This window comes from Diaphorina citri, unplaced genomic scaffold, assembly GCF_000475195.1.
Source record: "Diaphorina citri unplaced genomic scaffold, Diaci psyllid genome assembly version 1.1 scaffold228, whole genome shotgun sequence".
Lineage (NCBI taxonomy): Eukaryota > Metazoa > Arthropoda > Insecta > Hemiptera > Psyllidae > Diaphorina > Diaphorina citri.
In genome coordinates, this window is record NW_007377665.1 from 82,617 (window position 1) to 93,548 (window position 10,932).

Below are 10,932 nucleotides of genomic sequence, written 5' to 3' on the forward strand. Positions count from 1 at the left end.
TTAGCAGAGTTTACATTCTAATTTGCAGAGTTCAGTAGTCATTTTGTCAATGGAGTCCAGTATCAACAATTTTGTCCAAGATGTGTAAGTTCTAGTGTTCATTAGTGTACTCTTATTCTATTGTAGAACTTTGAAAAAGGTTCCTTTATGGAGCTTTTGAAATGCATTGATGTCCAAAAACGAAGGAAAAAATTTACTTAACTAACCAATCAATACATGGACCAACAGGTGATAAAATAAACATGATTTTTTTTTCCAGAGTAAACACTAATGAAGGGGTAGGTGTATTACTGGCAGACAATCATGGTTTATGCTTGTCAACAGCAGGAGATGTTGATCCGAAGAGTAGCGGAATAATATCTGCCATAGCCCAGCATGTCTCTAAATTAGAACCCAGTTCTAGCACTCCAGTCATCTGTATATCAGGAGATCAAGGGTGAGTTTGTTCATAACATCTTCCTTGGTGGTAAGTGAGTTTGAACATTGGACTTGTAATCAGGAATTTGAGTAATAACTACTGGTGGATCAAAATACTTATAAAATCAAATGTCAACTTGTGGGTTGCCATCTGTTGTGATAGTGTCAACCAAAAGTGTTTACAAACTACCACAACAACAAATACAAGAGGTATTGATTATTAGGTGTTTCTTCCCCAAGCATCCCAATAGGTTTCTAGATAGGAAGATGAAAAATTTATCTCCTTAAAAAAGCAATAATTCATCAACCTTAATAATAAATACCTACCTATTGCCCCCTCCTTCAGGAAAATCCTCATTAAACAAGGATCAAATGTAACAACTGCTATTTTCAAACCAGATACCCAGAGTGGCAGCTGAAATGCATCTGACCCAGTGTATAGCAGAGCTAGAGACCATCACCCCGGTGTATAGCAGATACAAAAAGACATCTTTTCTTTAATCTGCTATCGCCATTCGGCGAAAGCTAAAGCCACTACAACAACAACAAACTACTACAACAAATACAAGAGGTATTGATTATTAGGTTTTTCTTCCCCAAGCATCTCAATAGTTTTCTAGATAGGAAGATGAAAAATTTATCTCCTTAAAAAAGCAATAATTCATGAACCTTGATAATAAATACCTACCTATTGCCCCCTTCCCTCAGGAAAATCCTCATTAAACAAGGATCAAATGTAACAACTGCTATTTTCAAACCAGATACCCAGAGTGGCAGCTGAAATACATCCAATTCCTTGTATGAAATGTAAATATTTTTTGATGGAGGAACTCCAGATCTTCTGAATGTTCCTGGTGAGTTTGAATTGTGTAAATGGATCTCACATAAACCAAGTTAACTCAACATTGTAGAAATCAAATTACTTGAGTTCAGGCATTTTAAAGTTGTAGACCGAGCTGGTTACACGTTACCTATTTCTTGAACATTTGCAAAAATCTGAAAACAAAAGATCACACAGTTATGTTTGATAAAACTGATAAACCATCTACCAACTTGTAAATTCATTCAATGTAATAATAAAATATCAGAAAAATAGGTAGTATTAGCATTTTTTAACTTTTTTCTTTTTTTTACATACCACCAAAAGATAAGAAAATGATCAACACCATTATCCGAATCACAAATTAATTTTGCTGAGATGAGAATTTTTGGATGGAGTAACATAAAAGACGTCTTCAATTAAGGAGCACGGTAGCGCTCCGCCCCGCCAAGTCAAGAAAGATTGACCGCACTACTAGATAGGTACACCTTTTTCAAATTAAATCAAATTTACTATTTTACCATTATTGTTCGAGGCAAAAACTCTCCGATTTTAGAGAAGTAAAAAATTAAACTATGAACTTGCGTACGTTTTAAGAAATAAGAACTCAGTAGGAAAGCAATAGCAGTCGGAAAAAAAATTGAACTTTCGACTAGACGACTTAGAAATATTTAAACAAAACACTTTCTGATAAACAAACTGATAACAGCACTCACCTCAGAGAAGTCCTCGCCTTGTGATTGTCCCAGTGCTAAGTTGTTGACTGACGTATTCAACGCTGACTCGAGTGAACAATTCAGCGGAATCAGCAATTCTCCATTATGTAGGTTAATTCTATTGAACTCGATTTTATGTAGAACCGAAAAAGTAACACATATTGCACACTCTTGGTCGCACAGTGTGAGAGAAAAACACTGCGACATGATTTGAGAAACACGCGAATTACCCTACGGCTAAGCGGTTCGACTGGTAACTGGAAGAACGCGAGATCAAATCCACACCAAGGCATGGGATTTTAAGTAAATGAGAAGTCGACCGTATCGGTATTAATATACAGACCTCAATATTGAATTTTTCAAGGGTAAAGCCAGCTACTCACTATCAGGTAGACGTGACAGGAACGGCTGAAAAGTTCCGTCTGTCAGGTCTACCTGATGAGCACACACTATCAGGCGACCTGACAGGCGGACCTGATAGGGAGTGGCTGGCTCTAGGTTCTAAAGGAAGGTGGTAGTCACTATCCTCATATCCTAAGCCACATCCTGCAGACCAAAAGTTAACTTTTGGGTTGAACCAATAGCCGATAATTTTGATGGAACTTCCTCCAGTTCTAAAATAAAGGATATGGAGCTTTTTTAGCTGAATCCCCTTTTTATTTTAAGAATAGAAGAATAGTTTATCCAATGAGACTAAAAAGTTCCTTTCCCTTGCTAGTTATTTTTAGGATCTGAAACTAGGAATAAGGCGCTTTCTTGTCATTTTTTGATAGTAAACGTGAAAACCTATAGTTCATCCAGATCAATGTGACAGCAATGAGTCATCAACCCAAAATGAAGGAACCAATCAGATTGCAGGAAATCCTTACACAAAGCACCCACTCGGCCACGGAGGTTGCTTTTGCTCAAACTTAATACAGCGATTCGATAAATTATGTAGATCAAAATGTCCCTTGCCCATCATTACACTTGTACCATTACATTAAACAAAATTATATCAATAAACAGGTGCTCGATTAAACTGTTGGTATTCTACTACCTAACCTCTTCTGGGCTTTCAAGATAGCAACGAGTGTCCATGATAAAGTAAGTCTAATTACTGTTGGTATATTGAAACAACATGTTCTAAGCTGACAGTCTAAATAAAGCACTACTTACTTGCTATCATTCTCAGAGGTTTGGATTTAGCAGTTATAGACTCTATATCATTACACTTGTACCATTACATTAAACAAAATTATGTCAATAAAGAGGTGCTCGATTAAACTGTTGGTATATTGAAACAACATGTTCTAAGCTGAGAGTCTAAATAAAGCACTACTTACTTGCTATCATTCTCAGAGGTTTGGATTTGCAGGCGACTACGAGCTACTGAAAGTCCCGCGTCTACTCTTCCAATGAGAGATAAGCCTGTAGGTATTTCTCCAATGAAGGTTTTCTTCTGCAAAATTTGCATTGCATGAATGCCACCCTAATACTAGTTAAGCTCGATTCGTTCCTAAGGACGTGTTTAGAAAATCATTCAGTCTTAGCGGCGGGTCGAATCTTGGACATGATGAGAGGTACCAGCTCTTTCTCTTCCTTGATCCAACAGGCTACCACTAGGAGGAAACAGACGGCTCCGACTAGAAAGTGGTACAACTTGGAGGTCTCGTATAGGAAATACTGAAAGAAGAAAAACGAATTACTTTTATTTCTAAAGACACCCACAGATGAGTATAATCTCGTGTAGACACTGTAGTCTGTACCTACTATTCAGGACCAAAGTTTCGCTATTTAAGATGGGAAAAAACTTGAGAAAGGATCGAAAAGAGTTCGCTTTTCTCAGGACGTCAGATTTCGGCAAAAGTCGTTTAAACTTGATACGCGAATTTATTCGTGTCAAAGCACCCCAGGAAATACTGAAAGAAGAAAAACGAATTACTTTTATTTCTAAAGACACCCACAGATAAGTATAATCTCTTGTAGACACTGTACCTACTATTCAGGACCAAAGTTTCGCTATTTAGGATGGGAAAAAACTTGAGAAAGGATCGAAAAGAGTTCGCTTTTCTCAGGACGTCAGATTTCGGCAAAAGTCGTTTAATAAGCGAATTTATACGTGTTAAAGCACCCACTCGGCCACGGAGGTTGCTTTTGCTCAAACTTAATACAGCGATTCGATAAATTATGTAGATCAAAATGTCCCTTGCCCTGTTTCCAAGAGGTATTTAGGCACATAGGACGTTTGGTCTTGGAAGCCCCATAGGTCCCGTGTTTACGAGTGAGCTTCACAGATTGCTAAACGAATTAAAATTAGAGCAAAGAAAAATGGAATCACCTCTGACAGCACAGTGACAACCAGGGATATCAGCAAGGATATCGAGAACAATTTGCCCGGAATCAATCCTCGCAGGGGATCGAACCCGGAGTGTTTATATCTGAAGCGAATGAACCGAATGCTTTGTACTAATAGAACGTTTGGTCTTGGAACCCCCATAGGTCCCGTGTTTACGAGTGAGCTTCACAGATTGCTAAACGAATTAAAATTAGAGCAAAGAAAAATGGACTCACCTCTGACAGCACAGTGACAACCAGGGATATCAGCAAGGATATTGAGAACAATTTGCCCGGAATCAATCCTCGCAGGGGATCGAACCCGGAGTGTTTATATCTGAAGCGAATGAACCGAATGCTTTGTACTATCCGTGTGGCCATGTTGAAACAGTTGGCCAGAATGAAACCCACACTGCCCACTAGCATGGTGAACAACCAGTTGGTACTCAGGAATATGATGGAGAGAGCCACCATAGTCTTGTTATACCTGGGGAGAGAGAACAGACGCAAAGTTTATTTATTTAAACTCAATGTACGGACCTACGTTATGATGTATCTACACAAATACAAGAAATTAGAAACAAATGGTGAAATTATTGCCTGGGGCCTGGATAGAGCCAAACCTTTATCGATTAAATCAGCTTCCTATGTGATTCCATTGCATCAGAATTGTACGGTACGGCCGCCAATTTGTGATTTTTAGGGCAAACGTTTTAAAAAGCTCGAAAGAGTTCACTTTTTTTAAAGCGTACTTGAATGCTCATCAGCTCACCTGCATGCTTATCACTCGTTCGAGCAGGTTAAACAAGGTTTGATAGAGGGAACTGTGACTGCTAAGGTCGTATCGTCCCGAAAGCGAAGAGAGAAGAAAGACAGGATAGGAGAAAGCCAGAGGACACAAATGCCACAAAAAACCAAAATATTGATTATTTTCCAAAAGCATAAATTTTATACCCCAGACTGCATGATGTTCCATATATGGAACAATTATATTTTGCTTGATTGGTTGATTTTGAAACAAGGAGGGAACTTGAAATGAACGCAAAATTGAAGAGAACAATATTACCAACCTGAGAGTATTTTTTTCACTGCTCTAGATAAAATAGAACGATTTTTATAGAGATCTAAAAATCCTAGTTTTCAGGAAAATTTCTGCTTGTAATTTTTTACCTCAACTCATAGTAAAAAGCATGTATTAAAGGTATTTGACCTTTTATTTCTTCACAATTCGTGATTGAAAGTCTTCAAAGATGTATTTAAAACAAAAATGATCAACTAATTTTCATTTCCATGGTTGGTAGGGTACTTTTAATTAATTGTTCCATATCTGGCACAACATGAAATATAGGGTTAATACACTTCGATTACAAATTTCATCAGTAAATGGTTTCTTCAAATTAAATTGACCCCAAGGGCAAGGAAAACCTAGACCCTTGCCAAATGGAGTGTAACTGAAGGCATAAATTTTATGATTTGACTTGGACTCGAACCACCAACCTCTGGATCTAAATCCATTGTGTTCACTACCACTACTTCTAGACTTACCTGATTTTGCTTCTCAATGGGCAGATCCCGTTGTACAACCTGCGAGAAGTAAAAGTAGCACGACTCCTCTATGGGTCGAAACAGAAAGCGGGCCGCCAGGGAGCCCAAATTGTTCACCACGTCGAATGTCCCCTGTTCTGAGAACGTGAGTAGGGGAAATACGGTCATGACGTAGCGTTCCCCATCGGTTAGCAACTGTTTGAGAAGCCCTTGCTTCATGAAACTCCATGTGAGACGCAGGAGCTTCACGTCCATCTGACTCTGTGGATAATGAGATATAGACGAGGTAAGAGTGAAGTTATTTTGGATAGAAATCCTTTTTCACACATCCTGGGGGATGAAGGTTAACACGAAAAAAATGAGGAACAGCGCCGCAGGCAAAAATTGTGAGCTATACAATCTATAGAAACCACTAGGCTAAGGGCTTAAGTCCTCCATTTGCACATGAAATAACTGCGCCGCATTTTTTTCTTTTTTTTTTTGTAATTTTTCGGTCTACACATTCACACATCCTGGGGGATAAAGGTTAACACGAAAAGAATGAGAAACAGCGCCGCAGGCAAAAATTATGAGCTATACAATCTATAGAAACTAAAATTTTTAGGACCGGCCGCAGGCGAAAATTTTGGTTTCATCAATAATTATTTGCAATAAAAAGTAGAGCTGAAATAAATCTGCGTTTGCCTGAGATCGAACCCATAACTGCGAATATCGCGAACAAACCGCGGATACTGCGCACAAAACGCGAATACCGCGAACAAAACGCGAATACCGCGAACAAACCGCGGATACCGCGAACAAGCCGCGGATACCGCGAACAAACCGCGGATACCGCGAACAATCCGCGGATACCGCGAACAAACCGCGGATACCGCGAACAAACCGCGAATACCGCGAATTTTTAGGACCGGCCGCGAAAAAAACGCGAATACCGCGAACAAACCGCGGATACCGCGAACAAACCGCGGATACCGCGAACAAACCGCGGATACCGCGAACAAACCGCGCAGAATATCAAGAACAACCGCAGAATATCAAGAGCCAACCGCGAATACCACGAGCAAACCGCGAATAGGTGACTCATCACAGAAGAATCGATGAGGACCTTCCGCTTATGAAAATGAAGGGGAAATGAGTAAATTAAGTCCAAACTTCAAACCTATGGTCAAAATGTAGGAGAATCCTCCTCTCAACCCCCTACATTTCCCCTGACCCCCTACATGGTTTTTGGTAGTAGGGGGTCAAGGGGAGGTTTCTTCAGACCTAGATTTTTGTCAGAGCTCATTCTCTCTTCTGCTTTCAGACTGGAAGGTTCTCTCTGCTCCCTCTCTCCTCTCTGTGATATCTCCAAATATTTCAACGTGATTTTTTTTTTTTCAACAAGAGTTTCCATTTCCATTAGAGTATTTAAGATGAACAAGGAGTCTTTCCTATGTAACTTTTCACGAGAAATCGATCGGTGTACATGTAAGGGTTCTAGGAATGATGGTTCCCGAAATATGCGCTTGTAACAAGCCAATTAAACAGATAAGGTTCGTTCTCGGAACGGCTGGCTTTCTTCTATCATTTTTCTCTCTTTGATTTCGGGACGATAGGATCTTGGTAGTTACAGTTCCTTCTACGGGTATCAAACCTCTTAAAAAAAGGGTCTTTTCAAAAAAGCTAAATATAGCTTACCTCATTTTCCAACCGTTTGGGCAGAAAGTCCGTCATAGCCCGGAACGGAAACTCCTCTTCCAAGCTCTGTTTTCTTTCCAACGGAACCCTCTTCCCCCCGCCATCAGGTGTTTCATTCACTCCACTAGCTGTTTCATTTCTACCTCTACTAGGTGTTTCATTTTCCGTTGTGGTCTCTTTTCCATCAGGAGTTTCATTTCTCCCTACATTAGGTGTTTCTTTCCCATCCAGTGTTTCTCGACTTGCTTGCCCCGCCTCCCTCGTGATAGCGGCTCTCTGTCGTAGATACCACCAGAAGTAGGCGTACAAGCTGACCATGTAGGCGCCTATGGAGAGTAGCTGGGCGATGGAGAAGGCAAGAACGGCCCCGGGAGACGCCCAGGTGAACACGAGGAGGGTAAACGTGGCCGTCCGAACGCCCACTATCACAGATTCGCAAACAACCTGCAACAAAAATTATCACATAATATTACAGAAAAAAAACAGCCTGGTTAGTGGTTAGCTTGGAGGGTAGCGTAAATTGGAAACGCCAAGTTGCGGCGTACGATTTCAGCCGAGGGCGAACTTTGTCATAAATGAATAAGGGTCATTAAAAAAAAAAAAAAAGAATATTTGTGAAATAAGATGTGTAAACTTGCTTTAAGAACATACCATGAGGCCCATTCCACAAAAGACTTCTTACTCCTTCTTATACTCCTAAAATACAAACGTCGCAAAAATTTCATCTGTGTGAAAAATTCTCGTCAAAATCCTTTGCAGACACCATCTTCTCAGTAAACTTACTCTTAATCTAATAAAGAGGAAGGCCTGAGCCACCAGATACAGGGGTTCACAGCACATCTCCATAACACAGCTGATGGCAATGGACCACACACCTACAGCATAGTGTGTGGTGACACTGGGATCTGGTATGGTCAGCACATGCAGCCAAATGAACCCGAACAGCACGCATAGTACGGAACAGATGGGTACTCTGGAATAATGGAATATCACATACATATTTAGAATAGAATATATAATATAATATACCTTGTTTATCCTGCTGGGACAGGACTGAAAAGTCCCTTTGCCTCAGCAGTTTAACCAAGGTCTTCTTACCTATATATTTTGACATATTATAGGGAGTACATTTTACAAAGAAGTAAATAAAAAACAAATTTATGTACTGTACATAGAGAGGAACCCTGAAATAATGGAAATAAGAAGAGGTTGCTTACGTGAGCCAAATCAGATTGATGACCTGGGGCCAGTTGTGTTGTGTGGTCTGACTGATGCAGGCCCGTCGGAATGCTTCCCTGCTGAGGAATAGAACTGTGGACTCTAGTAGCAGGAGTCGCACGTTCATGACTCCAATCACGTCTTGATTTAGGTGACGTAACACGAACACGTTCATCCCGAACGTGACCCCTCGGAACATGATCTGAAGCCAGAACAAGAGATACTAGAACTATTTCCCGAAAGGTTCCTCAGGCCCCATTAAAAGGCTTTTCAACCTTCAAGCTTTAAATTAAAGAGGAATGCAACTTGATAAGGAGAACCAAAAAGGCAGATATATTTTGGCGAGCAATTGTCTAAACCTTGCGAATATGATGTTAAACCCTGCCCAAGGTTTCTGAAAAGGTTGCTCTTCCGAAAATTCCAGGCTGTTTAAAGGATTTAAGGTAAAATTTACTAGGCTTTGTCCCAACTTAAAGCCTATGAAAGAAAACATCAAGTACCTCTTAAAGTAGTGATAGGAACAACCAATTTCCTACTCGCTGGCGTCTACTTCTGCTTTTTTTTAATCCTTATAGGCTTTTTGAAAGTGTTGGTGTTTACAGACAGACACACAGACAGACTGACAGACACACGGATCAATGGCTGAAACTTTGGATTTAGGCTCTAGGGACCTTAAAACGTGTTTTTACACTAAAAACTGACCATCGAAAATTTGACCCGATTACATTACTTTCCTTTCTATAGGATAAGGAAAGTAAAAAAAGTGTATCTATACTTAAGTAATTCATCAAATTTACTTTTATGTTTATTTATTTCATTACATCTTTGCCAAAAATAATTTACAATTAAGTACTTACATGATAAAACGAAGAATGTTTCCGCTACTTGGACTTGCGATTTTGAATCGCGCGTTCAGACCTCTTGGGTTGGGTCTTACCTAATCAGATTACCTGTGTATTCAGCTTAATTCAGCATCAAGCTAAATATCCAGCTAATCGAAGGATTTAAACAAATTTTTAAGATATTCTAATTTGGTGAGCCTCAATCTAACAGTACTTTTTTAGTCCCTCCATCAACTCCTGTTGGGCAATTCAAAAGGGGCATCTGCAGGCTTTTCCTTCAAATTGTTCTAACTTAACAGCAATGGAAACTTTACTAGGCATTCTGGATTTAGAAAAAAAAAAGTGAGATGCATGGGTTCGAACCTTAGCTCACGCGATTATTATCAATAGAGGGAGAGATTACCCTGGCCCTTTTGCCTTTCTGTTAACAAATCTCACAGGTATTTTTCCTTTGCCAAAGGACAAAAATTACAACTACTAACAAGAACTGAAAATATTTAATTTCAATAAAAGACCCCACCCCTTTTTAATTAAAATATTGTACCTCGGCACTTCTTTGTTGTTGTTGTTGTTGTTTACAAATGTCGGGACATTGACCATTAGGCCATTTTCCTACGCGCGTCCCAATATTTTTCTACAATGGAACTGCTTACAAATGTCGGGACATTGACCATTAGGCCATTTTCCTACGCGCGTCCCAATATTTTTCTACAATGGAACTGCTGGCTTCCAGGGCTGGACAGGAATTTAGGTGTGCTTGGTTCATGGGAGAGTTAAGGGAACATAGAGGACAGTTAGGAGAATTTTTGATACCTATTCTATGGAGATGTTGGGATAGATAGTCGTGCCCCGTGAGAAGTCGGAAATGAGCGACAGATGCCTTCCTAGGTAAATTAGAATAGAATATACCTTGTTTATCCTGCAAGAATGAGACTGGAAAGTCCCTTTACTCCCGCAGTCTAAACAAGGCCTAAATTAGGAATGATGTCTGGGGTTTTGACAAGCGCCTGCCATTTCTTCCCTTGACTTTCTGCACGGATCTTCTTTAAGTTCGGCACTTCTTTAAGTAGGCTATTTTTTTTTTTTTTTTTTTTTTTTAAATAAATCCCTTTTCACTATCGCCCCTTCTTTAATTAGGTTTTTTTTTTTTTTTTTTTTTTAAATAAATGCCTATTCACTCAAACTGGGACCGTTGCGTCTGTCAGAACGTTTTAACGTGGCGTTAAAAGCTTCAGACCGTGGTCCCTCGGACCTGGCTCTCGCGCATTTTCCGCCACACATGTTCTGACTGTTTGACAGGCTCACGTCCGTGAGACCACGGTCTGTCGGACTGTCTGAGCGTGAGTGGTAGGCATAAGGACTTACCATTGACAATTCTACA

The 10,932-nt window shown here is 39.8% G+C and overlaps 1 protein-coding gene across 1 annotated transcript; it reads right to left on the reverse strand.

The window, feature by feature from the left end:
- Positions 1–3,203: 3,203 nt before the first annotated feature.
- Positions 3,204–10,919, reverse strand: LOC103506339 (protein RFT1 homolog). The gene is made up of 8 exons (XM_026821414.1): positions 10,857–10,919; positions 8,709–8,932; positions 8,275–8,464; positions 7,492–7,935; positions 5,701–6,075; positions 4,607–4,776; positions 4,274–4,373; positions 3,204–3,618 (listed from the first exon to the last, which is right to left on the reverse strand). The coding sequence occupies exons 1-8, from the start codon at positions 10,917–10,919 to the stop codon at positions 3,472–3,474; spliced, it is 1,713 nt and encodes a 570-aa protein (XP_026677215.1). The 3' UTR covers positions 3,204–3,471.
- Positions 10,920–10,932: the final 13 nt, after the last annotated feature.